The sequence below is a fragment of the Rhinolophus sinicus genome, linkage group LG05 (genome assembly GCF_036562045.2).
Source record: "Rhinolophus sinicus isolate RSC01 linkage group LG05, ASM3656204v1, whole genome shotgun sequence".
In the NCBI taxonomy this organism is placed as follows: Eukaryota; Metazoa; Chordata; class Mammalia; order Chiroptera; family Rhinolophidae; genus Rhinolophus; species Rhinolophus sinicus.
Window position 1 is genome coordinate 53,415,470 of NC_133755.1, and position 27,872 is coordinate 53,443,341.

General features: G+C 52.6%; 4 protein-coding genes across 13 annotated transcripts in view; 2 read left to right on the top strand and 2 right to left on the bottom strand.

The window, feature by feature from the left end:
* The first annotated feature begins 15 nt into the window (after nucleotides 1-15).
* Nucleotides 16-3,226, top strand: HTRA2 (HtrA serine peptidase 2). 2 transcript variants are annotated; one of them, XM_019750292.2, is made up of 8 exons: nucleotides 16-592; nucleotides 692-896; nucleotides 984-1,178; nucleotides 1,416-1,448; nucleotides 1,679-1,784; nucleotides 1,909-1,978; nucleotides 2,666-2,761; nucleotides 2,866-3,226. In XM_019750292.2, exons 1-8 carry the CDS (start codon nucleotides 87-89, stop codon nucleotides 3,029-3,031), a joined length of 1,377 nt encoding a protein of 458 aa, XP_019605851.1. In that variant the 5' UTR covers nucleotides 16-86; the 3' UTR covers nucleotides 3,032-3,226. The 2 variants fall into 2 exon arrangements, with proteins under 2 accessions (XP_019605851.1, XP_019605850.1); XM_019750291.2 differs by having other exon boundaries at nucleotides 50-592; nucleotides 1,416-1,484.
* LOXL3 (lysyl oxidase like 3) lies at nucleotides 3,182-20,283 on the bottom strand. 8 transcript variants are annotated; one of them, XM_019750273.2, is made up of 18 exons: nucleotides 20,159-20,283; nucleotides 19,150-19,541; nucleotides 18,869-18,934; nucleotides 17,051-17,375; nucleotides 15,244-15,407; nucleotides 14,377-14,591; nucleotides 9,441-9,497; nucleotides 8,756-8,815; nucleotides 6,334-6,553; nucleotides 5,917-6,097; nucleotides 5,626-5,780; nucleotides 5,235-5,402; nucleotides 4,954-5,116; nucleotides 4,527-4,770; nucleotides 4,314-4,429; nucleotides 4,097-4,233; nucleotides 3,897-4,008; nucleotides 3,182-3,725 (listed from the first exon to the last, which is right to left on the bottom strand). In XM_019750273.2, exons 4-18 carry the CDS (start codon nucleotides 17,361-17,363, stop codon nucleotides 3,652-3,654), a joined length of 2,379 nt encoding a protein of 792 aa, XP_019605832.2. In that variant the 5' UTR covers nucleotides 17,364-17,375; nucleotides 18,869-18,934; nucleotides 19,150-19,541; nucleotides 20,159-20,283; the 3' UTR covers nucleotides 3,182-3,651. The 8 variants fall into 8 exon arrangements, with proteins under 8 accessions (XP_019605832.2, XP_074188318.1, XP_019605836.2 ...); XM_074332217.1 differs by lacking the exons at nucleotides 18,869-18,934; nucleotides 20,159-20,283 and having other exon boundaries at nucleotides 19,150-19,709; XM_019750277.2 differs by lacking the exons at nucleotides 9,441-9,497; nucleotides 20,159-20,283 and having other exon boundaries at nucleotides 19,150-19,708.
* Nucleotides 19,721-22,596, top strand: DOK1 (docking protein 1). Of its 2 annotated transcripts, XM_019750285.2 has the most exons (5): nucleotides 19,721-19,871; nucleotides 20,197-20,496; nucleotides 20,668-20,761; nucleotides 20,951-21,135; nucleotides 21,392-22,596. In XM_019750285.2, exons 1-5 carry the CDS (start codon nucleotides 19,812-19,814, stop codon nucleotides 22,202-22,204), a joined length of 1,452 nt encoding a protein of 483 aa, XP_019605844.2. In that variant the 5' UTR covers nucleotides 19,721-19,811; the 3' UTR covers nucleotides 22,205-22,596. The 2 variants fall into 2 exon arrangements, with proteins under 2 accessions (XP_019605844.2, XP_074188325.1); XM_074332224.1 differs by lacking the exon at nucleotides 19,721-19,871 and having other exon boundaries at nucleotides 20,356-20,496; nucleotides 20,672-20,761.
* Nucleotides 22,597-23,470: 874 nt separating this feature from the next.
* Nucleotides 23,471-27,872, bottom strand: part of M1AP (meiosis 1 associated protein) — a 61,985-nt gene continuing 57,583 nt past the window's right edge. Inside the window, exons 7-10 of the mRNA XM_019750281.2 lie at nucleotides 26,033-26,239; nucleotides 24,805-24,945; nucleotides 24,307-24,318; nucleotides 23,471-23,800 (exon numbers count right to left, since the gene is read on the bottom strand). Coding sequence (XP_019605840.1) covers nucleotides 23,624-23,800; nucleotides 24,307-24,318; nucleotides 24,805-24,945; nucleotides 26,033-26,239 — 537 coding nt within the window. The 3' untranslated portion in view covers nucleotides 23,471-23,623. The remainder of the gene's footprint in view (nucleotides 23,801-24,306; nucleotides 24,319-24,804; nucleotides 24,946-26,032; nucleotides 26,240-27,872) is intronic.

Below are 27,872 nucleotides of genomic sequence, written 5' to 3' on the forward strand. Positions count from 1 at the left end.
CACGCGTCCCGCGGTCCGCCAGCTCACGTCCATCCAGGGCGCCGCCTCTGTGTAGGGCGGGCGAGGAGGCAGCCGAGGCGGAGCTGATGGCTGCACTGAGGGCGGGGCGGGGTGCAGGCTGGAGACTCTGGGGATGGCGGGCTTTGGGGGGGGTTCGCTGGGGGAATGGACCCCTGTTGAACCCTGACCTCCGGGCCCTACTGATGTCAGGAACTCCTGATCCTCGGGCCCTAATGACTTATGGGACTTCCAGTCTCCGGGTCCGGTTGTCTGTAGGGGTCCCTGGACCACGGACATGCCTGACGTCCGGGACTTCGGATTCCCGAGCACGGCTGACTGCGGGGACCCCAAGTCCCCAGACCCGGGAGAACTCAGGGAACCCTGGAGCCCGTCCGCGCGTGTGGCTGGCGGTGGCACTGGGCGCTGGCGGAGCAGTGCTGCTGTTGTTGTGGGGCGGGGGTCGGGGTCCCCCGGCTGTCCTTGCCTCTGTCCTTGGCTCGCCACCCACCTCTCCCCGGAGCCAGTACAATTTCATCGCAGACGTGGTGGAGAAGACGGCACCTGCCGTGGTTTATATCGAGATCTTGGGCCGGTAACGGTGGGGTAGTTCTGGAGGCACCGAAGCCGCGGGCAAGAGGGCGGGCGAGCAGGAGGGGTGCGACCTCCTCACCGTGCCTTCCCCCTATCCCAGGCACCCTTTCTCAGGCCGCGAAGTCCCTATCTCGAATGGCTCAGGATTCGTGGTGGCTGCTGACGGGCTCATCGTTACCAACGCCCATGTAGTAGCTGATCGGCGCCGAGTCCGTGTGAGGCTGCCTAGCGGCGACACGTATGAGGCCACGGTCACAGCTGTGGATCCCGTGGCAGACATCGCCACGCTGAGGATTCAGACCAAGGTGGGGATCCGAGCAGGCCGGGTCTGGTTGGGGCTATGTTTGCTTGCATCGCCAGGTGACAGGTCCCTCGTACCCATTCTCCCTTAGGAACCTCTCCCCACACTGCCCCTGGGACGCTCAGCTGATGTCCGGCAAGGGGAGTTTGTTGTTGCTATGGGAAGTCCGTTTGCACTGCAGAACACGATCACATCTGGCATTGTCAGCTCTGCTCAGCGTCCAGCGAGAGACCTAGGCCTCCCCCAAACCAATGTGGAATACATCCAGACTGATGCAGCTATTGATGTGCGTCCTGATATGAGAGAACTGACAGTCTAGGTTGGGGGATGGGGAGAGGCTGTGTGGTGCAGGCACCAAGTGTGATAGATGGTGGATGAGCCTATATATCCAGGTTGAGCTACAAAAATGTGGCCACTCATTCATGGGCTGGGGAAAGAATTTGGAGAAAATGCCAACATCCTGGTTATGCCCCCAGGCATAAGAATCCTTGGATCTTTTCCATATTTTCTCCTTGTCCTGCAGTTTGGAAATTCTGGAGGTCCCCTGGTTAACCTGGTGAGTGGGTCATCCTTTCCAAGAATCCCTGCCCAGGTCAGTGTGGGACGGGGTGGGTTTTCCCTAATTCAATGATGTTTGGTCAAGTTTCTGAACAGTCCCTTGTTGGCTACCTCCCAGAACCCAACCAGATCTCCTAAAGTCCCCAACACTCCCTGCTACTCTTGTTCAGGTACCCCCATCTCCTACTATTTGTTTGGGCTAGGGAACAGTGGGCTCTGTCCCTGCAGGATGGGGAGGTGATCGGGGTGAATACCATGAAGGTCACAGCTGGAATCTCCTTTGCCATCCCTTCTGATCGCCTTCGAGAGTTTCTGCATCGTGGGGAAAAGAAGAGTGAGCCTGGCTTAAGTTGTGGGAGGGGCATTCGTGGGGCCTTGCTGGAGAGGGGTGTATTGGGAGCAGAGGGAGGGTAAGGAAGAATGTAGCTGGGTGGGGCTCATTTGTCTCTTTATCATAGATTCCTGGTTTGGAATCAGTGGGTCCCAGCGCCGATACATTGGGGTGATGATGTTGACCCTGACTCCCAGGTATGAGCTTTAAGGATAGTGACACGTAAGACCATCAGTGTACTCGGTCGTGTGCATTTGCCACTTCAGTTGAGCTTTGTTCTCAATTCTGTGTTTATCTGTGGTGAATTGCCTCACACTTGGAGCTATCCGAAGAGCTGTCCTCTCGTCATCTTGATTTTCTCATCACACTGCATTTTGCACACCTGCCACCAGATTGATTTCATCCTATTACTGCTTTGATTTAAAACCTTCAATCTGTTAACCTGGTGTTTAGGGGCCATTTTCCATTTGTCTCCAATTCAACCTTCCAGACCTGGCTTCTTACATGAATGTATTCTATTCCAGCTAACCTGATTTCCTACTCCCAGGTTTTTATTTTTGTTGTTTTTGTTTTATATATTTAAATATCAGACCCATCTTTCTAGGCTCAGCTTAAGTTCTACTCCCTCCTTAAAGCTTCTCTTAGGGTTTTAGAATGAGATTCCTGTTATTGATTTAACACTGTGTCATTTGGAATTAGGTAACTTTTGTATACACGTCCCACTTCCTAACTGCTAGAAGGCAGAAAATGAATTGACTTTGTATCTGGAGTACCTAGTGCATACCCTGTCCATACAATTGTCAGGGTGTTGACGAGAGATTTGAAGTGAACCTAAGATGGAGAGGGCATCTTGGTGTGGGTAACAGGGTGGTCTGTCTTTCCAGCATCCTTGCTGAACTACAGCTTCGAGAACCAAGCTTTCCTGATGTTCAGCATGGCGTGCTCATCCATAAAGTCATCCTGGACTCCCCTGCACACCGGTGAGGGAGAGACTGCACTGTGAGGTGGGCTGGGGGAGCCATGCATGTACCCTGGAACTGGGCTATCTATTGCCTCCTTTCTCTCTGTCCACCTTTTGCCATAGGGCTGGTCTGCGGCCGGGCGATGTGATCTTGGCCATTGGGGAACAGTTGGTACAAAATGCTGAAGATATTTATGAAGCTGTTCGAACCCAATCCCAGCTGGCAGTGCGGATCCGGCGGGGACCGGAAACATTGACCTTATATGTGACCCCTGAAGTGACAGAATGAATGGATCAGCAAGAGTATGAGGCTGGTGCTGTGATTTCCACTTTGCTTTCTTGGCCTAGGCTCTGAGGGCACCTGGACAGAGGATTAAATGAACCCGTGTGGGGGGCAGGTCCCTTCAACCACCAGCACCAATCCCTGGGCTCCGAGGAATCACAAAAACACTTTTTATATAAAATAAAATTATACCTAGCAACATGTTATAGTCAAAAATGAGGGGGCAGGCGCTGATCTTCTTCCCCACAAAAAGGCTAGAGGTAAAGCTGTATACTCCTGAACTGGGGAGATACTGCAGCTGACCATTCTGACCTCCCTCTTCAAGAGAACGAGCTGCTGCTTCTTTCGTTCTGGCCAGTAAATCAGGTGCTGCTCTTTGTGGCCTGCCAGCTCAGCGCTGGGCCTGGGAGCCAGGATTCCCCACGCTCGGCCACAGATCCAGACAGCTGGCCTAGGAAGGAGGGCGGTAACTTCTGCCTGACAGCTCCACATCCATAGCACACACCGGACGAGTGTGGCAGGCCTGCTGACATCAGGGGTTCCTTGATAAGCTCCTGAGGTAATGGCAGCCTCAGACCCCCGCCATTAGGGGCCAGTGGTGGTTTGCAGAGGTGGGTGGTAGCACCTTAGACGATCTGGTTGCTGGTCTGGCCAGGGTAGCGCTCAAACCTCTTGTTGGCCTCTTCACTGAAGGCATCATCTGCAAGGTGAATGGGCAGTTTGGGCAGGAGAGCAGACACATTGAGGGGAGGGTGGGTGGAGGTGGAGAGGCTGGGAGCTCCAGAGGTGCGTGGGAATACACAGAAACAAGGAGAATGAAGGCCTTTCCCTCCCATCCCGCAGTCTTCCTGCTGCTCTTCCCACCAAATACCAATGTGGCAGTTGTGCACCCAGATGCGGTGGCCATCGTATTTGCAGTTACATTTCATCGCGTTGTTGGTGTAGTCGCTCTCTGCCACTTCAAAATTGGGGTTGATGACCACCTGAGTGGGAGAAAGGCAACATAATCCAAACGTGTCTTTAATAAATACTCCTCCCTCTCAACAGCTGGCAATCTCAAACCCCAGGCACCTGCAGAATGTAGTTTCCTGGCTTCACATCTGTGATGTCAATCCACTGACAGTCAATGTCATGCCGGTAGAGATCCCAGCAACCCACGGTGATGCCCTGCTCGCCAAAGTTGGCACACTCGTACCTCTTGGAGACATCTGAAGGGATTTGGCATGTGTCAGTGTGAGGCAGGGCTGTGGGCTGCAGATACTGTAGTCCATTCTAGGCCCCAACTCACCCTCCTGGCACTCGGTGTCTTCCAGACAGAAACTAGCTTTGTGGCCCTCAGCCACCTTGGTGCCATTGGGGGTCAGGATATCATAGTGAGTGAAGATGTCCATACTGTGGTAATGCCTGTGGGGATAAGGGACAAGGGGACCCGTTTTCCTTCCTGTCCCCAGCAGGCTCACCCTGTCCCCAGTGGACTTGCCCTTCGCCTTAATCCTCTCACCCATGACACTCGTGCCACACCCAGGAGTGACGCCCAGCCTTGGGCCTGAAGTCAGCTCGGCCCAGGTTGTGAATCTGGGAGGAGAATCGGAGTAGACGCCGGTGGCCGTAAGGCCAGTTGGCCAAGTGGGCTGAGCGGGCCAGGCAGTTCTCTTCCGCAGCACAGTACAGCATGTGCAGGGGCCGGTCCTCGATGTAGGCGGTCTCCTGCACCAGTGCCGAGTGCAGCAGCAGGTCGGATGCGGCTGCGCCAGGAGGGAAGGGCTGCGTTAGCAGTCACTGCTGGGGCAGGGGCGATGTGGCTGCTTCCAGCCTGTAGTGTGTGAGGCTGGTTTTCCACATGGAAGGAGTACCCCTCCACCAGATTACAGCCTCTCTCTGAAAGGGGTGGCCCCGCACGCCCCTTCCCTAGCTTGCTCTTCACTCACTCTCAGAACAGATGACTCCAGCCGTGAAGCGGGTTTCTGTCCTCTTGCAGGCGATGTGGGTGCCATGATGAGCACATTGGTCCAGGGACAACTCGGCCCCTGTGCAGCGTACTCCACTCATCACCATCTCTGTTATATTCCCCGAGTCCCAGTACCAGGTCTCCTGGGGACATGTGTAGGTGACTCTGTGAGGCCCCACTATCCAGCCTCTTGGGCCAAAGGACTCATTTCCACAGTCCTCTGCCCCAAACAGCGCTTGTCCACCCCTCCTTCCCACTCACCTGTAAGCCATGGTTGGCATAGCCTAGTCCAAGTTGCCTACAGGCCACCATGGCCTCCAGTGTCCCCCAGTCATCCCCACAGATGAGACCCCAGCGAAGGGATCCAGGTCCCCCTATTTGCACCTCGACTCGCCCCTCATATCGGCTGCGGCCCCCACTGAGTCGGATCTGTAGTGACAGAATGGAAGAGCTGGGAGAGCTTTTGGGGTGGGGTAGTGGGAGTCTCGCAGGCTTGTGGCTGCAGGTGATTCAGAGGCACACAGAGGGTTAGCAGGGAGCTGCAGGAGGGCAGGGGCCTAGCGCAGTGGGCTAGGGGCCATCACACTGCAGAGTGTGACCAGGACTGGACAGGATGCGAGACGCCTGAGCCACGGTGGAAAGCGTGACTGACCTTGGTCTCTGATCCAGTGTAGGGCAGGTTGCATCGCACTGCGGCGTCCTGGACGTGGGAACAGTCCTCAGCTGTGATGTTCTTGTGGGGGCACTTCCAGAGGGAGGGTTCCTGTCCGGAGCACCGAACTTCACTCAAATGGATGGCACCCATGCCTAGGGTCAGAGGTCAAAGATCATGAGGTTGTAATTGGCCCTTCGCTGTCCGGGGGTCTCCTTTTTCCCAAGGATTGTGCGCCCCAGGAGTGTGGCCCTCCTCCTTCCCTGTCCTTTCCACCTTCGTCCCCCTCACCCTGCCCCATGCGGGCACCACGCAGAGCCTCTCGAGCCGTTCCGAAGCCCAGCTCACGACACACCACGCTGGCTGCGTGTAGGTCCCACTTGCGGTCACAGACTGTGCCCCATGTGCCAGCCTTCAGGACTTCTACCCGGCCCTCTCCAGGGTGGGCCCCACCCTTTAGACGCATCCGGACCTGTAGAGAAGAGAGACGCGTCCAGTGGCCATGAGTGGGAACACCAGTGCAGAAAGGGCTGAGCAGACCTGGAGATGAATGAGACTCTGGTGGGGAGGGGGCGTCTCAGGTCTGTGGCCCACCCCCTGGAAGGTTCCTCTCTGTCCTCAAAGGTCAGGGCTGTGCTTAGTCAGGGCTGACCAGGCTAGGGGGGCTCTCCGCCTGGGGGGGAAGGTCACAGTCAGTGTCTCACACACCTCCCCCTGAGGCTTTGACTGTTGTTGCTTCTTCTGGCCACTGGACGCTGCGTAGAGAGGCCCTGGCACACAGCTCACCACCGCAGGGCCCCCCCCAGGGCACCTGGTAGTGTCATTGGCACGATAGAACTCCAAGAAGCAGAGGGAGAGGTGGGCCTCCGTGCCCACGCACGCCACCCCATGCAGACCAAAGGAGTGTTGCTGCCGCTGGGCCAGCAGCCTGGGGGGACAGGAGTGGGGAGCAGTAGAGTAAAACAATGCTCCCGCCTCTTTGCCCACAACCCGCCTCCCGCTCCATGCCTCCACCACCCCCCAACTTCTCACGACCGCTTTATCCCTCTTCTTCCCCTCTTCTCCGCTAGGTTGCCCTCCAAAGACAAAGGGGGTGGTGAGTTTCCAGGTGGAAACAGCCTCGGTTACCCAGACAGGGTCCTTGGGGAACTGCTGCTGCAGAAGAACCCTATGGGCAGGTGACTAGTCTTGACTTGATTTGACAGAAACCTTGTTCCAAATGGTTTCAGGCTGCTAACCCTAACAGAGGCTGAAGCTGAGGCTGCTGTGCAAAGAGAATGGGAAGCTACGATTGCCCAGTGGGAAGAGATAGGCGGGAGGGGGCTCACACAAACAGGAAGCCTGAATAGCCAGAGTGAGCAGCTCCTCCTATTGTGCTGACACTGGAATAAATGAATGAGTCAGGATGCAAAGGAGTGAGTAAGTCTTGGGTCTACATGACTCTTTAGAGGCCAGAGGGCCTTCCAGGCCAGAGGCTCTGCAGGCCAGAGAATGATGGGCAGTTACGGGAAACCAGATGGCAGACACACGAAAGACTGGCATACGTAGGGATGAAGATGTATAAATGCAAGACAGACAAAAGTTAGAGGGACCACAAGGCCAGAGAAGGAGAATGAATATGAACAACAGAATGGTAAAGACATCCCCAGGCCTGAGCCCCACTGTGAGTACTGAATGAGGCAGTCCGTGCTTCTGCAATTTAAACGTAACAGAATGTTCTATAGCCACCCGAACAGGAAAATGGGAGTAAACTAGAGATGTTAAAACTTGGGAACATTGCAGGGAGATGCTTGAGAGAATGAGGAGACTTATTTATCGACACCAACGGAATGAGAGATTGCAGTGAGGGGTGTGACAAGAGAAATACATTCTTCCCGGAACAGCTGGTTTAAGCCCAGCAGGGAAGGTAACCAGCTGAGGCCTGGTGTTGGTAGAGTGGACCTGGGAGGTCGGTTTGGCAGTGAATTATTGCAGTCATGTGTCCAATCACTTGATGTCAGAGGAAGGAAGGAATACGACGACTGGACGCCATTGGCCAGGAAGACACAGAGAGGAGGAAACATTTATAACCACAGCAGACAAAGGAAGCCTGGAGACTTGGCAGAATACCTTTGGAAGCTCAGGATAAGTGGATTCTGATGCTCAAAGAGATCAGGTACTCTCCCAAAGTCCTGTTTGGCTGAAAATAAAAGTCAAAGGGGGCCATCACAGGAAAAAGACATCTCTCTTCTGAACTCCCTCCTCCCCTCTCCCCACAACTAACAAAGTAGAAAGGGCAGTGTGCACTCTAATGTGGGGGTCTGGGAAGGCCAGAGTATGACCATGTTGGGCAGAGATGACCCTAAGCTAAAAGGCACTAAAAGAACACCCCCAAATTCCAAGCTCCTTTGAAGCCACTAGAGGGAGGAGCTGGGGAATGAGGGGTACCAGGGGACCACTGGGTGATCCCAGAACGTGCTGAAGAGAGGAGGGGCTAATAGAAAAGGGATGAATTCTCTGCACCTCCACCACTGCTGAAGAAGTTATCAGGGAGACTCGGCATGTGCAAATGGCCTTTGGAAGCCTCGTGAGATGTAATCATGGGATTGGAAGCTTTCACTTCCTTAGGTTCTAAAGAAACCCAGGAGGAAAATTATGGAACTGGGAGCCTAATTGTGTCAGCTGGGCCAGAGAGGAAGGGGCTGTCAATCTGATTCCACCGAACGTTATCTCCAAGCCAGTAGCACTTATTTTTAAAAATTAATCCAATAAGGGTAGGATGGGAACACTGATCACATAGAGAAACAACTTCTTGGAGAGACAAGTGTGGCATCTGAAGGACAAAGTGCCAGAGTATATACTAGAATTCATGGGGGGGGGGGGGAAGATAAATGAGCATGTGGAACAAGGATGAACTCATATAGAGATTTTCAAAAATCCTGTGATAAGCATAATTCCCCAGAGACCAACATAAGGGCTAGCCTTACTTTACGTTTCAGTGAATCATCTGGAAGGTGGCATGTAACAGCTGCTGCTGCTTCTCCACCTCTTGGTGGAAGCCTCTCTCGGACCCCTTCCTGACCAGAGCCCGAACCCCGGACTCACCACTAGGTGCTCCCTCTCCTCTCCACCCAGCCTGAACTTTATTTACCTCTTGATTGGCCCCCTGCCCACTCGGGGCTTGGGTTTGACTTTACGCTTGGTGATTGGTCTGAAAAAAGGAGAAAGAAGTTAGTGGAGGTAGTGGTTAGGTCCATGGCCCAGGAAAGGCAGAGGGTGGCTTTTCAGTTTCTGGGAAGGATCCTTTATGCAGAGTGTGTAAAGAAGGGGGAAAGTGAAGGTGGCCCAAGTTGCCACACACACTGACTGCAGCACACCACTGGACTGCATTTTAGGACCTCATGCTGCTCTCTGGATTCAGCAACAGTGATGAGAAATCTAGTTATGTCAGTCCAGGTGGGTGAGGGGAGAGGAGAGCAGAGGAAAGTTAAGGCAGTAGAGAGAATGGGAAGGTGGGTGAATTAAGGGAGGTGAAGACTGGGGGGAGGGGAAGAAGCATGCAGGTGACAAAGGCTGGGTCCAAACTATCTGAGGGGAAGATACGGACGAGGAGGCGCTTCCTCAGCCATTCCTACATCACTTCCTCCTTGTGCTTCCTCAGATCAAAACTTGCCCGTTCCCATGCCTGCCCCCCAGCCCCGCCCTGCCATTTTCCAGTCATGTCCTTAATTCACCGGCTTGGGTTTGGGGATGGACATGGATAGGCTGCCTTCCATCCATCCACCTCCTGGGGCCACAGGGGCGAGCAGGAGGTCCCAGGGCTCTTGCCCCATTACCTTCCAAGGGGCTTGGGGCGTCGGGCTGAAGCTTTGGCTGCTCGCTTCCTCAACTTTCTGTGAGGATAAGATAATAGCAGAGTCAGGATCAGTCTTGAACCAAATGGGAAAGGCTGGTGCAGCTAGGACCAGGGGAAAGGTTTCTTTTTCAATAGTCAACAGGTTCCTGGTGGCAGGATGTTAGAACATCAGATACTCCCAAGGCTCTACACTTCCCAGCTGTTTGGCCTCATAAGCACATGACCAGGCGGGTGAGCAGCAGTGAAGGACGTGGGCTCAGGACTGATAGATGGGTTAGGCTAAGGCAGATGGAGGGAAGAACTCTTCGGTCGATATTAAGGCTGATCTGAACCTGAGGGGAGGGCTCAGGGGGAGGGTGGAAGTAGAAGGGTGTTAGGATTGTTAGGGTTGTCAGATCGACCAGGGAGGAGAGAGAACTGGTCTGGTCACGCCTAGGGAGGATAACTGTCTTTTTATTCTTGGATGCTCTCTGGCTTCTGCCATTTCCAGGTCTGAGGCCAGTGAACAAAGACCAAGGACCAAGGCTAGAATATCCAAGGACATTAACTTGGTTTGACTGCGCCATCTGAGGCTGGGCTGCTGAGGATGACAGCACCTTTCCTGCCCAAGTCAAATGCCATATGCTTTAGTCATTCACAGACTGAGCTCATCTCCCAAACTTACTTCCAGGGAAATAAGTTCTGAAACCTTATTTCTTTTTAATTGGCCTAAATATGTGACCTATTTTATTCTTCAAGAGGTTGCCTGAAGTCTAATGTCTAGAAATGAGGTCTGTTTCTCCTCTCCTTCTTCCTTTGATTGCAAGACTTTAATTCTCCCCTCACTGTCCTTCCAACTATGTGTGGCTGAATGCAGGTCTTGTCTTTCTGTTTTTACAAGTTTATGGAATTCCCTGTTATCAGCTTAGTTGTCCTTTCTTTGAACATGTCCTACTCTCTGTTTCTCCTGAGGAGTCTTATTTGGATGTAGTATACAGTATGCAGATACATCGGATTTTAATATATAGATTCTAAATAGGGCTGAAGCTGTATGGTGTTCCCTGCCCTGGCTTCTTCCTGAGGATGTACTTAGTTGGTCTTTCTGCTAAAACAGCCAATATGTCTGACATTCCTAGCCAAGAGTCCCATATGAATACTTTTATTTTTAAGTTTTCCATAAGATAAAGGTAAAACTCTCCAACTTGGCATTAAAAGTGTTCTGCTTTCTGGCCTTACTTTATTCATTCAGCTCTTTCTTCTGCTATTTCTTAGTATAATAAACAATCTACTCTATCAACTGTCTTTCCAAATATATCCTGTTAATTATCATCTCTGTTGGGTCAACGATTTCCACTTGCTAAATCCAGTTTGTTTCTCAGCCCTTATTTTTCCAGACCCATAAGCAGCACTGATTCAGTTGGCCACTCCCTCCTCCTTGAAGCACTTTACTGGCTTCCGGGCCACCACACTCAGCTGGTTTTCTTTCTACCCACCTCACTATTTGCATTTCACCTTATCTTCCTGACCTCACAATGTTTAACCTCCCCATGATTCAGTCCTTGGACTTTTTTTTTCTTTTCTATTTCCACTCACTCCCTTGGTGTTTTAGGACTTTACATACTTTTATTCAACTGAACTCTAGAAGCATATACCCAATTGCCTACTCAGTGGAAAGTTAAGGCAGGAGAGAGAATGGGAATGTGGGTGAATTGTGAGAAAGGGAATGTGGGTCACCATTTCAATGTCTTAAAGAACCTCAGATTTAACAGATCCAAAAACAAGTTCCTAATATGCACCCCCCGCCCCCCGCATCCCTATACAAAACATGTTCCATCCACTATCTTCCTTACCAAATGAGGCCAACTCCATCCTTACCGTAGGCCAAAAGCCTTGGAATGATACTTAATTCCTCTCCTTCTCTCACACCACATTGAATCCATCAGCAAATCCTGTTGGCTCTACCCTCAACTATACACAGCATTTGATCATTTTTCACTATGTTCACCGGTCACCACGACCTCTTACTTTCTTAATCTGACTTTGAAGAGACAATAACCTCCCACTAGTCTCCCCTGCCTTGCTGATTCTACTGTATCCCTTACAGTCTATTTTTTTATTTTTAAGGAGGGCGCAGCTCACAGTGGCCCATGTGGGGATCGAACTGGCAACCTTGGTTTTATTAACACCACGCTCTAACCAACTGAGCTAACTGGCCACCCCCGCCCCCCACAGTCTATTTTTAATAAAGCAGCCAAAAACAAAAAACAAAACCACAAAAAAAACACCCTTAAAAAATGTAAGTCAGATGTCATACTTCTGCTCAAAACCTTATCTCACACAGAGTAAAAGCAAGTCTCCCAAATGGCACTACTTGATCTGGTTCACTCTTTCCTCCTATGTCACATTTATCATTTTCTTCCTTGTTCACTCAGCTCCAGCCCAAGTGGCCTCCGGGAGTGTGACAAAAATGCCTCCTCCACTCCCCTGCCACACACACACACACACACACACACACACACACACACACAGGCATGCCTGCACACGCGTGCACATACACACACGCACACACACGCGCATGCACGCACACACACATGCACGCACGCACGCGCACACACACACACACACTTCCCAGGATCTTTTCATTTATGACCCCTCTTCCTGAAAACGCTGGTCTAGATTCCTGCATAGCGTGTGCCTTCATCTCCTTTAAGTCTTTTCTCAAATGACGCTTCTCAAAGAGGCCTTCGCTGACCACTCTATTGAAAACTGCAATTCCACGACCACTTCCTAACCCATTCCCTGTTTTATTTTTAACAATTATACTCTTTGCCATTCTTACATTTTGTAATTTTACTTATTTTCTGATTCTTCTCTAGTCCATTAAATCAGGGATTTTTGTCTGTTTTGTTCACTGTTGAATCCCTAGTGTCTACAACAGTCCCTGGTACATGTGAATGTAGGCACTAAATAAATAAATAAAGAACAAATTTCTATGTCTTTGTTCATGCTATCTTCACTTGAAATGCTTGCTATTTAAATCGTATTCATCTTTCAGAACCTGGTGTTTTGATTAGGAAACAGAAAGAACATACAAAGAGAAAGAACTATAGCCCAAGATAGATAATAGCAGAGGAGCACAGCACATAGATGTTTTAAAATAGTTTGCATCTCTGGACCCGATAAAGTGTATTCCTTGGGGCTGAAAAAACTTTTAGATGTGTCTCAGAGCCAAGACAAGGACAATTTGAGCAAGTATGGAAAAGACTGGAAGTTGGATAATATATTAACTTCCAAAATGAAGAAAAAGGAGTCTTCAATCTCTAGATAAGTAACATTCTAGAATAAGTTATTAAACAGAAAGTTTGTGAACATCAAGTAAAAAAATATGGTGATCCTTAGAAACTTAAACGGATTTCAGTAGAAATTAGCTCAAACCACCATGATTTCCTTTTTTTGATAAGATTACTAAATCAGAAGGCTGGAAAATGGCTGTGAACATAGCATATCTGTATTTTAGCAAAGACTAACAAAATCACCCATGATTTCATTATAGATAAGATGGTGAAATGTTGGCTACATCATTGTAGTGTTCAGTTTGTTCCCAATTGGTTGAAAAAATATTTCACAACTAATGGTTAAAGGATTGAGGCAAATCTGGAGGAAAGTTTCATAAGAAGAGTGAGGCTTTGGTTTTAAACATTTCAATATTTCTAGCAGTCACTCTTATCCCAGAAGGCATTGCTATCATGTTTATCTGCCAGAGGAGTCTGGGAGGGATGAGACATGGAAAATTATGTGACGATTAAATCTCATGGGATCATCATGGCTTTTAAAACGTTTTTTAAATGATGTAGCAAACTAATAGGGTAAATTCAGCATAGATTTAGGTTCAAACAGGCTGCTCATTCAGGATCAAGGATAAAAGAAGACCTGACTGTTTCGGTGATTACAAGTTCAATATGAGCCGTGGGATGCTGCCTCAACAGAAAGGTAATGCAAAATCTAGGCATGCTTTAATCAAAGTTGAGCACTTCTACTGTACCCTGCTCTGATCAGACCATCTTCCAAGTAGCGTGCCCAGTGGAAGATCACCTAGATGTCAAGTCTTTCTGCAAAACTGATCTAAGGAAGAGCTGAAGAAAATAAGCATTTTTAGCCTGCAAAAGTAGATTATAGAGAGACTGTAAAGGTTTCCAAATTTCTCAAAATGACAAATTAGATACTCCAGAGAAGCCAGATGCTGTAAGCACAGAGTCGGTCACCAGTGTGATTCGTTACTCTAGAAGCTGGCGCATACACCAGGGATCCTGAGCAGGTGGAGGGCCAGGCGACCCTGCCTGAAGGAAATTCTAGAAAACATGCCAAGGAGCCCTGGGGGCTCACGCGATCACAGACGTGCCTCATGTGCGACTCTCAGGGATTGGCCGTCTTGTGGGGAGGCGCCGCCTGGCGGGTGACTTCGGGCGTGTCACCGTCCTCAGGCCCTGGGCACCCAGCCCTGAGCAGGAGACACCAGGCGCCGCCTCGGCAGGGCGCGTCCTTGCCCTCTCTGATCTTGGACCCGGGCTCCGGGCCGCACCGGCGCGGTGACCAAAACCGCCTACGGGACCGCTGCCGCTGGGCGTGGCCTCGCGACCGGGCGCACACCCCGGGCTGGGGACACGGCACCACTCACTGGCTGCCACTCGCCCCGCCCTGGCTCTGGCCACTAGAGAACAGGAGCCTCACTGGTCCCCTTGCAGACCCGCCTGGGGGAGCCCTTCATGGTCCCACAACATTTCTCACCTCTCCAGCCTCGCACAGCCTCCCGGTTTTCCCACTATCCCAGGGCCCTGAGGACCCCGGGTGCCCAGACCCTCTCAGAGGTCTCTCAACGCCATTTTTTAAGGAGCACCTCTCCACCCCAGTTCGTTCCACCAGCGCCCATGTCCCTTCACCTGTAGAAAGCCGCGTTGACCCTCTTTTCACTGGGGAAGCCCAGCATCCCACAGACCACGTGGCTGTTGTGGGAGCTCCAGCCTTTGTCACACACTTTCCACCAGCCATCGAGAAGCCTGACTTCGACCAGTCCCTCAGTCACTGGCAGGGGTCGCCTGCCCCGCCCAACTGCGGGTCGAAGTCGCACCTCCTCCACTTGCAGGTGATGCTCTACCTGGGGATGGGGCCACAAGCAGAAGGATTCCCAGTAGCACCATTTACACGTCCAGCCACCCTTAGGGAGCTATGAGTGTGCTTGCCGCAAACCCAATGGCCAGAGGGGGCTGGAGCAGGCGGAGAGAGATGCAATGACTCCCACAGTGGTGTATTGACAGGGGTGTGTGGGGGTGTGACTCTCCTGCAACCACAAGAGTGGAAGGACGTGCTGTGCCCTGAGAAATGATTAGGGGTGCTGAGGAAGGAGCGCCTAACCATCTGAAGCAGGAGGGAGCACCTCACAGGAGAAGTGGCATTGGAGGAAGGAAGGGGGCAAGTAAGAAGGGAGATATTCCGGGAGAGCGCAGGACATCCTGGAGACCAGGGATGCAGTTGGAGAGGTTCCTGCCACGTTTACTAACTTGAATGTTCATGCTAACACAAACCTGGACTTTGCAGCATCTAGGGGCTCTATCATTTGCCCCCGCCCAACCCGACCCCCCAGCCTCCTACCAATCCAAATTATCCCATGGGGCATATGGAATCCCCTACCTTCTAAGTATCTCCTCTAAGCACGTACAATACCCCACAGCCCTCTCTGTGTGGCCATCCTGGGTGGTGTGAGTGTGAGTCTGTGAGTGTGTGTGTGTGTGTGTGTGAGTGCTGCAGACCTCGATGACATTGGAGTCGGAGAAGCCAGGGAGGCGCTGGTCCTTGCAGATGACCCCGGCATCCTCATCATGGGTACAGTCACTGTTCCCCCAGCCCCGGGACGTACAGTCTGTAACACTCTGCTCATTCCCACTGCAGCTCAGGTTGTCCAGCCAGATGCGGCCTGTGGAAGGGGAGATGAGGGGACAGAGAGGCTTGGGGAGGAAGGATGAGGGGAGTGAAAGGATGTCGGGGTGAGTGAGCATGGAGGCCTCAGACTAGGCAATGGTGATCTCATTTTTCTGGTAAGATAATGGGTGGGGAAGGGACAGCAGACCCTGGGGGGAACAGGAATGGAGATAGGATTCATGGAGGGTTGGTGGTGATCTGGGGATACTCAGGAATTTGGTAAGGTAAATAAAAAAACCAAGAGTCAACACTGAAATCCTGCTCAGTTCTTAACCATTCAATGATAGCTACAATTAATCAAGTACCTATTGTGTGTTAGCACTCTGTCATGGTGTATACTGTACATATGTGATCCTTCTCAGAACAGAGCTGCCAGAAGATATTATTATTATTACTTTATATAAACAAGTGGGGGTTCAGAGAAGTTAAGTAACTTGCCTGAGACCACACAGCCAGCACACTGGGGGCTTAGGGATTTGAGCCATTTGTGAGACTTGGAAATCTAAGATCTTTCACCTCAGCCTCACGTTCCCATGTGCTCACCCTATGTGTGCTTCCACATTCCCCTTTGTTCTCTCTGCGTGGACCATGAGTACCGAAATGAGTACCACTGACTTTCTCTCAGAAATGGGTAGACCCAAGTCAAAGGTTGTCTGTCTCAGCCATGGTGCAGGGACCCTGATGCATACATATCCTGACAGGCCTTCCCCAGCTTCTGCTGGGACACTTACCTCCCGCCCCACCAGGCCGATGGAACCTTGTGACTCTATGATTTTCCCTTACCAATCCTTTGATGTCATCCAGAAAAATCCCTCAGTCACATGACTGTCCTCATAGTTGAAGACAACCATTATGTGATTGCTATCCAAAGCTTTTTCTTTTCATTTCAAACATCCCTGGTTTCTTCAACTATTTCTCCTTGAAACTTGGCTTCAGATATTTCACATGTGGGTAGCTCTCCTCTGAGAGTTTCCATTTTCTATTGTCTCTCTTAAAATGTAGCATCTACAAGTGACACTTTATTCCAGAAGTGCTCTAGCCAGTTGGAATTGGGGTATCAGCTGCAGACTGCAGCAGCCTCTGTCCATCAATCCCATTGTGGGCTCAGACAGTGCAAACACCCCTAGGCCTCAGCTGGAATTGCTCCTAAGCTTTACTACCCACATTCATACTTGCCCTAGTCAGTTCCAGCTTGTTGGTTTCAGCTCTGGCCTATAATCTGACTTTGTCAGCTGTAGTATCTGTGATTCTTTCTAGCTTTGGGACATCCATCCCTCATTTACTTGCTGTCAGCTTCCCATGGAAGCAGCTGTACTTGAACCGTATAGGGCTGACTGTATCAGAGCTGTCCTCGTACGTGGCTTTGTACAGTCATACTTTGGCAGCAAAAATGAACTTAGATATTATCTAGTATTTTTGCACACGGGGCATCTGAGGCTCAGAGAAGGCACTGACCAGCCTAAGGTCACACAGCTCTGAGAAGTAACTATGTTGGCTGGTTTGTTACCAATGGGTTTACTTGACACTGGCTATTTTTGGTGTCCTAGGTCCCTGTGGCTGTGCCATCTTGATGTTCTCTCTCCCTGCACTTAGGTCACACTTACGCAATACCTAGGCCATGTCTGGAGCATTGCTCACCTGTTCCAGGGCCATATTTGGCGCTGTGGGTCCAGCCTGTGGCCTCTGTGAAGCCCAGCTCCCGGCAGAGGACATGGGCAGCCTGCAGTGTGAAGTCATCATCACAGATGGTGCCCCATTCGCCAGCTCGCTGTATCTCCACACGGCCCTCGAAGGGTTTCCTGGGGAAGCCGACCAGCCGGAACCGCAGCCCCTGGCTCCCGGCCCTCTTCTCAGGGGCCGTGGATGGGGATGGAGATCCCAGGCACGAGCTGCACAGCAGGCACAGCAGGAGCCCCCATGGGCTCCACTGCCAGACACTGACAGGTCGCATTGCAGGAAAAGCCTGTGTGCCCCAGAGAAAGAGTGTGTGAGAGAAACTGAGATTGAGCCAGACCCAGGTCCCAGAGAGAGGTCATGAGAGGAAAAGAGACAGAGTAAGACCAGAGACAGAGAGAAAGAGAGGGACCCAGAGACTAAGAGAGACTGAGAGGAAACACACTAAATAGGGGCCTGGAATTAATGAGAAGCAGACTGAGACTCAGATTGGAGAGGGGGATAGAGAAGGAGAGGGAGAGAGAGAGAAGGAGAGGGAGAGGGCAAAGGAGAGGATGGGAGAGAATGAGGGAGGGAAGGAGGGAGGTGGAGAAAGAGGGAGCGGCGGAGGGAGGGAGGGGGAGAGAGAGAGACTCGCCCTCTCTTTTGTAAAGAGTAATACTCTCACTGTAAGTTATGTGTCACAATGACCTTCCCTAGTTCTGACATCCTCACCTCCATTACCCCCACTCTCCAATCCATGAGACCCAGAGATCAAAAGAGAGTGATTAGAGACCAGGAGTCAGAAAAAGGTTGAGATAAAGGGATAGAGATTGAGCAAGAGACACACAAAGAAGAAGACCCAGGCAGACAGGATGTGAGAGGAAGGGAATGAAAGGGGCCAAGCACAGAGAGACAGCAAAGAGAAAGAGAATATTGAAGATGGACAGAAGGTGATCGGGAGAGAGCCAGACACACTGAATTGGGGAGCAACCCAGAAAGGCAGACAACAGGTGAGGAGGAGAGGGACCTACAGGAGCCAAGAAGTAGAGTCAGGAAGGACCCAGATGACCCCATTCAGCCCGTAAGAAGGAGGACAGACAGCTACTGATTGTGGTGAGAGGCAGGCAAGGGGATCTTGGAGACCCTTGGATCTAGGGTCCCTGGAATGGGAGCCAAGCCCAGAGTCCTATCCGGACAGATTCTGAAGCAGAGACCAGAATGCATGGAGAGGCAGCTGTACACCGGACCCAGCACACAGGCCCTCGCATGTCCTGCAGGGTGAAGGGGCCCAGGAACACCAGGCCTCAAGCTGGATAGGGGGGATGGGGTGGGATTGCCCAAGCCTCCTGCCAACATCGCCACCACTGTCACCGGGCAACGGGAGGCCAGGGCACCCTCAGCTCCTCAGCCAAGGCCTGCCCTCTGTCTGAGGCTGAGAACAGACCCTCTACCGCGAGCCCCCGCAACATGCTTCCCCTGACTCACACAAACAACCCAACAGAACAGCTTTGTTCTGGGGACATTTTGGATTGGGGGCCTAGGGATAGGGCTTCACCGAGGAGTCCCCAGCCTTAGGGCTCTCCCTGCCGCCCTATTTGGAAAACCCTGCAGGGATCCCTCCCCGCAAGTATCTGTGTCCTCTCTCCACTCTTCTTGTTTCACTCTTCTTTGACAATAATAAAACGCTCAGCTGGTTGACTTCCCCTCACTCCATCCCACATCACCCATTTGCCCTGGTCCCTCCACCATCCTCTCTATCCGAAACTCCCTTTTCTCCCGCCGGCAGCTTGACTCCCCTACCTTTGGCTGAGCCTGGGGCCCTTGGGGCTGGAAGAAGATTCCTGGTCCTAGAGATCAGTTCTGGGACTTCCAAAAAAAAAAAAAAAAATCTCGGCCAGGGAAGACTGGACACCCCCTCCCCTTCGTCCCTCCCACGTCCCCTTGAGCCCTCCCACATTCCGCCTTCTCCCGGGATTCCTCCCACGCCAGTTCCCTCCTCTTGGACCTCCCCCCTCCCTGGTGGAGCAAGCTGGCTGCAGTCGTTCCACCTCCCCCCACTCTCGTGTCCCCGCCCCCTGCACCTCCTGGCCGGCTCAATGAAGCTTTCTTTTCCCGCGGGTTGGAGGACAGGCAGCTGCTGTCAGGGAGCTGGACACGCAAGAAGCCACCGGGCCGCACACCGGCCCGGGAGGCGGCCCCTGTGGCGGCGGAGGCCGCGGCTCAGCTCGGGACTATGGGAACCCTTCCAGTCCTCAGCCCCCAGCCCTTCCCCCAAAGTCCCAGGCACCAACGAGAGTAAACAGCCGGGCTGGGGGCGGGTCCGGTCGGAGGGCGGGAACGGAGGCCCTGAGGGCCCACGTGGCCCCTGTGGGTGCCCATCGGCATTTTCGAAGTGATGTCACCGCCTTCACTTTGATGTCACGTTGAGCATATGACGTGTACGAAGCTCTCAAGCCCAGGCGCCAGGAGCCCTCTGGCCGAAACCAAGAGGTTTCTTTTGGTGAAGATACTTGTGCACGTCCCAGGGCTGTGGGTAGGGGCCTGGAGGGGGTGCATCGCCCAGCTAATCTGGGGACCCCCTCTCCTTCCTTCTTGTTTCTCTCCTTCCCTCATTAAGGTCCGCAGGGTCGGGGGAAGGGGCTGGAACTCCTGGGTTGGACACGGCCCCGCCCCGCCCCTGCCCCGCCCCCGCCCCGCCCTCAGTCCTCAGGGCCAGGAAGCGCGGAAAGAACCGCCGGGGGCCATGGACGGGTCTGTGATGGAAGGGCCGCTCTTTTTGCAGAGTCAGCGTTTCGGTACCAAGGTAGTCGGGGGCAGGGGTACCGAACCCCATCAGAACTTAGGGGTGGGCGATAGGGCCCAGTAAAAGGGAGTAGATGGGTTGCGGGTAGGAGCGCGGCGCCAGGAGCCGAGAGCCCTGAGACGTTCCCGCGAAGCCGTCTGCCCGCCTTGGGGTACGCCCTCACTGGTCTTGGGGACACCCTGCGGCATACTTTTCGGGAAACTTCGTCCCCGTCAGGAAGCCTCAGACCCGAAAGCGGCCTGCGGTGGTCCCTCCTTTTCCGTCGGGGCCCGGCCGCCGGTTCTCACCCGCTTCTTGCCTAGCGTCTCTTGCTCTCTCTCCTCAGAGGTGGAGGAAGACCTGGGCCGTGCTCTACCCGGCCAGCCCCCACGGCGTAGCGCGCCTCGAGTTCTTTGACCACAAAGGGTCGAGCTCTGGAGCGGGCCGAGGGGGCTCGCGCCGCCTGGACTGCAAGGTGATCCGTTTGGCCGAGTGTGTGAGCGTGGCGCCGGTGGCCGTGGAGAGTCCCCCTGAGCCTGGCGCCATCGCCTTCCGCCTGGACACTGCACAGCGCTCCCACCTGCTGGCGGCCGACGCGCCGTCCAGCGCCGCCTGGGTGCAAACGCTGTGCCTAAACGCCTTTCCGGTGAGGGGGGCCGGGACTGCCCACGAGGGGCTGGGGAGAGCCGCACTGGGCCCCAGAGGCGATGCGGGGTGGGGGTAGTTACAGAGGCAGAGGAACTGGGCTGGCTCAGGCCCTGGGGACCGCGTTGAGGGAATGATAGGGTCCTCAATACTCTCGTTCTCTTTATCCCAGAAAGGCAGCCGGCCTCTGGCGCCTGCCGAGAACCCACCCAAGCTTTCTGCCCTGGAGATGCTGGAGAACTCGCTGTATAGCCCCACCTGGGAAGGTAGCCGCCTGAGGAGCTGGGCAGGGATGGGGTGGTGGAAAGGAAGGGTGCCCCTAGGAAGGGGCTGATTAGGGGGTCCAGAGACCCATGAGGAGGTAGGAAGCTCCTGAGAGCTGGTTTCCTAGTGAGTGCTGGGAGAACCACGCCCCCACCTCCTCAGGTGTCAGTCTAATTGTGTATTCCTTCCAGGATCCCAGTTCTGGGTAACTGTGCAGAGGACTGAAGCGGCGGAACGCTGTGGCCTGCATGGCTCCTATGTGCTGAGAGTGGAGACTGAGAGGCTGGCTCTCCTGACCGTGGGAGCTCAGAGTCAGATACTGGAGCCACTCCTCTCCTGGCCCTATACTCTGTTGCGGCGCTATGGAAGGGATAAGGTGCTGGGTTGGGGGGCTGTGTAGGATGCGGGTGCTGTCAGGGAGGATTGGCTTCCTGGGGCTGGGGCTGTGGATGGGGTGGGGGCAGGGCAGGAAGGTGGAAGCTCTGCCCTCTGGATAGCCCTTCTTGCCTACCCTAAGAGCCCACCTCCTTCCCAGCTAGTCTTGTCTTTGTAGACCCCCTAACTAGTTAAGCCCTGTGACTTACCTCCCCTGATAGCTTCTGATAATGTGTTTTCCCCCTTACTCTCTTCAGGTCATGTTCTCCTTTGAGGCTGGCCGCCGCTGCCCCTCTGGCCCTGGAACCTTCACCTTCCAGACGGCACAAGGAAATGACATATTTCAGGCAGTTGAGACTGCTATCCAGCTGCAGAAGACCCAGGGCAAGGCTGGTCAGGGGCAGGATGTTCTCAGAGCTGATTCCCAAGAAGAAGTGGCAGAGGGGAAGCTGGCTTCCCTCTCTGGCACCCAGGAGCTCCCCGACAGCCTTCCAGCCCTGTATGCTGAACCCTTAGACTCCCTGCGCATTCCTCCAGGTCCTTCCCAGGATTCCCTATATTCAGACCCCCTGGACAGCACCCCTGCTCAGGCAGGGGAGGAGGCACAGTCAAAGAAAACTATCTATTGGGACTTGTACGAGCATGTGCAGCAGCAGTTACTGAAGACCAAGCTGAAAGACCCCAAAGAGGACCCCATCTATGATGAACCTGAGGGCCGGGCCCCAGCCACTCTCCGGGGTCTTTATGATCTGCCTCAGGAGCCCAAGGATGCATGGTGGTGCCAGGCTCGGGCGAATGAGGAGGGCTATGAGCTCCCCTACAACCCTGCCACTGACGACTATGCCGTGCCACCCCCTCGGAGCACGAAGCCCCTCCCAGCTCCCAAGCCCCAGGGCCTGGCCTTCCCTGAATCTGGTGCCGCAACTGGCAGTGGCAGCAAAGGCCACAGCTTACCAGACACTGCCCTGTACAGCCAAGTCCAGAAGAACAGGGCCTCAGGGAGCTGGGACTATGGGCTCCCTAGAACAGGGGCCGACAGGACTGGGGTCAAATCAGAAGGCTCCACATGAGAAGTAGGGCAAGGCTGGGGTTGCTGATAGGAGGACCATGGGGATCAAAAAACCCGTTAGAACCAGCGGAAACCAGAGGGCTGGAGGGCCTGTGTGAGAGTAGGGGGACAGACGGATCAGGGGAGTCAAGGGAAAGATGAATCCCCAGAAGCTCTGGAAGTGGGACAGATCGCAGGGGCTCAGCATCCCTAAATCATTCCCCCAAAAGGAACGGACAGCTGCTGGACCAGGTCTATGGAAAGTGCTTGGTCAGAGTAGTAGCAGTTGGAGGGGCCAGCTTGGAGGCTGTAGGGAGATGCTGGACTGTGCCTGGATCCTTTCCCCTGCATTGTTCTTTGCCAGAGATTTATTTTTAAAAAGTTTTATTCTCATTAAAGTCAGTTTGGGTTTAAGAGGTCTACGTGTGTGAATAGTCACAGGGGACACAGAGGCAGGGTGGATATGGAAGGGATCAGGAGGAGAACCAGAATGTGTTGGGGGCCGTGGAAGAAGGAAAGGGCCCCAGGGAGGGGAGCTGAGCAAAGCTGTTGTTCAGAGCCTGGGTGGTCCATCTGGCCCACCTGGGCTTGACCCTATCTCTGTGACCCCAGGGGACTTGTTTAACATCTACAACCTTCAGTTCCCCTGCTGCCCCTTTGTAAACTGGGAAAACTTAATAACAGGCTCGACCTCTTGGGTGTTTGTATGAAAGGAGTTAAATTTCTCAGGTACTTAGTGCAATTTGAAGCACAGAGTAAACATTCTATAAATGGTAGTTGTTACTCTGTAGGCTTCTGAGGAGGCTTTGCTGGTTGATGGGAAGGTAGGCAGGTGTGAGGAGAGTGGAATAGGAAGGGAATAAGTTTTTCACATCATCCTCTCCCCTGTTCTCAGTCATATGACACCCCCACCCCCCATTTGCATGCAGGCACCAACCACTTTTCAGTTTGGAGTCTGAAGGGAACTACAGTGTGGTGGGTGTAGTGGGAGGGGCATGGATTTGGAATCAGGCTTGGATTTCAATCCTACTTGTTTTTCATCAGCTCTGAAAACCGCATCCTTGTCTCCTGAGCCCCAATTTCCTGAAGATCACCCAACCTCATTCACCTGCTTAGGCAGAGCTACAAGTACAAATTCGGACCAGGAATGATCTTAACAATGGGGTTAGCTCACTGGGTGTTTAATGTTCATCTGTGTTCACAGTATCAAGTGACCCAAAAGAAAAAACCAGACCTTGCCTGGAGGGAGAGGTCGGGTAAGTCTCTTCCAGGCTGAGGAGTGGGCGTGGCAGCACTGAGGACAGGAGGGGAAGCTCTGCTTCTGCCACTCAGAGCTCACCCAGGCTCAGGTGGACAGAAGGCAAGTGTGACTACAATGCCATCGTGTGAGCCTTAGCGTGGATGTGCTTGAGCAGGGCAGCCAGGCTCTGGCGCTGGTGGCTTAAGGCCCTGAGGGGTATTCCTCCTCCTCATCTTCCTCCTCTTCTTTGGAAAACTGGAAGAGTGCTTCTGAGGAGGCTTTCCTGGTTGCTGGCACCTTGGGGGCTCTGCCCGGGGCCGTAGTCATAGGCAGGGGGGCCACTGTGGCTCGAACTCGGTTTGCCTGCAACTGCCCAGCCTGAAAAGAGTAAGTGGAGCCGTCTCTGAAGACTAGACAGAGTTCCAGATCTATCCCGTTCCCTGCTGGGTCTCCTGTCCTAATTCCTTCACTTGCCCTATCCCTGGAGTGACAGCCTCAAGGCTCAGGGCAGTGGAGTCTCTGGGGCTCCAGCCTCCACAGCGCCCATGCCTTGGGGGATGTCATCCCTCTGTCAGCTTGCCCACCAGCTAGCTTATGGTGGGCTCTGCTCCCACTAGGTTGACTGAGGTCTGGGAACATCTTTCTCTTGTAACTTCAGCTACGGCAAAGCAGGAATTTTCCTAAAGGCTCTGTTACTGAAAACCTAGAAAAAGTTAATAAGGGTAAAAGGAAGCCCAAATATAAATTACGGATGTCACAAAAATGACTCTCCACCTTCAATTACTCTTCTCTCTTTCATCCGTGTCACTAGAGTCCTGCCTCTAAGTTACTAACCTTGATCAACCTCCCCCTTTGCTCACATGTAAAATGAGCGTCACACTTACCTTGCCGGGATGCTGTGAGGATTAAATGAGACAAATATTTGTGAAAGTGCTTGTCACACAACCTCGGAAATGACTGGTGGCCAATTTGCTAATTTCTCTTCCCTGGGGCATTTCTTTCCCCACCTTCTCTTCAGCTTTTCTTTCAAGGGGAGTGTTATGGTTGTAATTCCAGTGCAGCCAGTTCACTTAGTGGGATATTGGTCTGTTAAATGACTAATGAGTTATTATAAACACCACAATTAAGCTATCTAAACACGATCGTGTGTCAGTGCCCCAGCAGAAGAGGTCCCCCCCACAGGGGAGGGGTTGTAAATTCCTTTGCCAGGGTAAAAGGCCGCTCTTTTTCTTTCTCTCCTGGCCTGATTCTCCCCTCCACCAGAGGAGATCAAGGGAAAATGGCTACTCCCTGGGATTGGTGGGAGTTGGGAATAAGGGAAGAAGGGTCTCTTGGAATCTGGGCATAAAGGGGAGGGAGGGGAGTAAAGAGGGGAGCTGTACCTTTCTCAGGGCCCGGCTCTCCCAGCTTGGGTGGAGTCGGCCCTGGGGCTTGGCAAAGGTGCTACTCAGGTGTGAGTACAGGCGGCTGCAAATCTGCAAGGGGTTGTAGGTAGGCTCTAGCTCCAGGCCATCCAGCATGCCCTGAGGAAGAGAGGAGGAGCCTCACCTGGGGAACTTGAGGTCACAGAACACAAGATGTCAGGCAGAGCCCTTTGAGTGTGAGGCTGGAGGGGGTGTGAAGACCCAGGGCCCACCTCTCTCTGAAGGCTGTATGTCACGCTGAGTGTTCTGGACCCCAGGTTGGAGTGCTTGGGAGGTAAGTGTCAGGCACAGGTGGAAGAAGTTGGAGCAACACTGAGTGGTTAGAGCCACTGAATACTCTGGCCCCAGGAGTGTGCCATGAAATTCGGGAGCGCTGTGAGATTACAAGGGATCCAGTGTGCGTGGCTTTGAGGGAGGGTGTGTCTGCGGCCTGGGGCTGCTCACAGTCTACAAGGAGAGTACAGTGAGTACTCGGCCTGCCTGCGAGGTGAGCATAACCAGAGGACACGCGAGCACAGCATTCCTGAGCAGTCAGGTTTTCCGGCCACAACATCCTGTGCCAGGAAACATTGGCCCTGAAGTGAGACGCTGAGCGAGCCATAGCCACTTGTGCCCACCTCTCTCTGCACCCCCCTGGCCCCCGAGCGGACAGCACAATCCCATGCTCTGTCCTCTCTGCGAGTCAGCCAGTGATCCCGCAGCGACGTGGTTCCAGTTCTCCCTGCCCAGAGCCCCCTCCTGCCCTCAGCCTGGGTAGGCCTGCAGAGGAAATCCAGAACCCAGACCCAAGGAAGAGAAGGAGGAGGAGAAGAAAATGGCCTATAGAGCTGTTCCCTCCTTTGCATCTGAGTCTTATTTTGAAGCCCTTCCTATTCTGGGCACCTACATTGTCTGCCTTTTCCTCTTTCCCGCAACAGACAGAAATAGATGCACACAAACACAGGCATACAAACATGCACACACGTAATGCAGAGAAGGACCCGTGGGAACACACTGTCATGGTTTACTTCCTCCTGCACCACCTCAGTTCCTGCAGTTTCTTCTCTGACCCTCTTACCACACCCTTGGAACCACTTCTCCCTTGGCTCCCTGTCCTTCCCCTCACTGGCTCATTCCTCTCGTCATCCCTTTCTTTAACGTCCTTCTCTTCCCTCTATCTGTCCCATGAGATCTGGGCTCCACCTGCCTCCACAGTCTTAAGGCTGTCATCAGGTGGGTTCTCAGGCAGCAGGGGGAAGGCGCTGGGTAGCATCAGTTCCCGTGTGGCCACTGCCTTCACCAGCAGAGTAGGGGAGCGCGAGGGCACGATCACATAGAAGATGCTGGGGGGCTCTTTCAGGCTGTGTCCTCGGCTTTGGGGCTCTCCTTTGGCTAACAGCAGCCATTCTCTTTTCTGAAACAAGGACATACATAAACAATGGTTCATCTTTGGTCTTTGGCACATTTTGAAGATCAATCCTAACCAGGGATCCCCCCGCCCCCCGCAGTTCCTCTGGGGTTGGGGGTATCCGGAAGGGCTGAGCCATTTCCCTCTTGCCCTGGGAGGGAGGGACTTCCTGACTGAATCACCAGTGCTCCCAGGTACCGCTCTTCCTCCCTGGTCAGGATGTACAAAGAAGGGTTGATAGTGCAGAGACAAGTTACGAGATGCCCTTTAACCTGAAGTAGGTGTTCACCCCAGAGGGGGATACTATGTTACTTAAAGGTAAATGTAGAGTTTTAAGAATTATAATTCTTAAAAACAGAGTCTTGAAACAAAGACTTGTGTGAGGTGTTGTGAAAAATTCAGGTCTTATTTTGAGGGGGATAAGGTCTGGTTATGTTGCATGCCTGGGGTAGAGTGGGCTGAATGGGGATCCCCTGGAATGGCCAGAGAGGGTTTAAGAAGAAAGTGGTCAAAGTCACCTTCACAGAGAGAGGAGGAGGGGAGAACAGGGAGAGGAAATCTTTAGTACAAGGCTAGGGGTGGGGGCAGGGCTTTTGAGATCAACTCAGCCAGTGACAGGACAAAAAGAAGGGTCAGAATTCAGGGGGTGGTGACTCTTTGAGTAAAGCGTATTGTAGAACAGCGTGGTGACACGCTTCCCGTGGAGATCAGAGGTTAGCACGTGGGTAAGGAGAAGAGACAGGTAGACACATAAACAGATTTTCTAGGTGTACCCTTTGAAACCAGGCATGGAAATGAGGCATTTTTCTGTGGTAGTTTTCAAGGAAAACTACAAAACTCCAGGAAATATGGAGTCAGAAATGTTACAATCATCTAAGTTGTGTCCTCTTGCTTGAGGGGGTCATCAGTTACAGTTGGTACAAACATAACAGTGTCCCTGCTACATAACATGAAAGACAGCACACTACCTCTACCCACTGTCATTTATACAAAAAGTTGAAGAAATAATATAAGACGAAAGGCAAAAAAGGAGAAAAAATATATTAAGGAGATAGAGGAATGTCATTGTCTTGTGGAAGACAAGTAGAATGTGAGTGAAGCAGAAAAACCTGCTGTAGCATTAACATTACAGTTATACCTTGGGGGGGTGTGCTGCAGTGGATGTGGTGGGGAACGTTTGCACACTTTAAAGCAGTGTTAGCAGCCTGTATGGCACAGAACTCGGGGGCTCTGGAAGGCTGGGCAGGTGGTAGGTGCCTTCCTAAGTTCATATATTTTTTTTAAATTAAAAAAAATATTATTATTTTATTGGGGCATTTTGCAGAACAGTATATTTTTCCAGGGCCCATCAGCTCCAAGTCAAGTCGTTGTCTTTCAATCTAGTTGTAGAAGGCGCAGTTCACTGACCCATGTGGGAATCCAACCGGCAACCCTATTGTTAAGAGCTCACTCTCTAACCAACTGAGCCATCCGGCTGCCCCAAGTTCATGCTTTCTTAACATTTTCCTTATATCTGGAGATATGCTGTCTACCTGAAGAACAGACTCAAAATGTGATGAAAAGTCTACCCAATGCTTCTCAAATCTATCAAATTGGAAACAGATGATATATGAGTAGACATTGTTGTGTGTATGTGTGT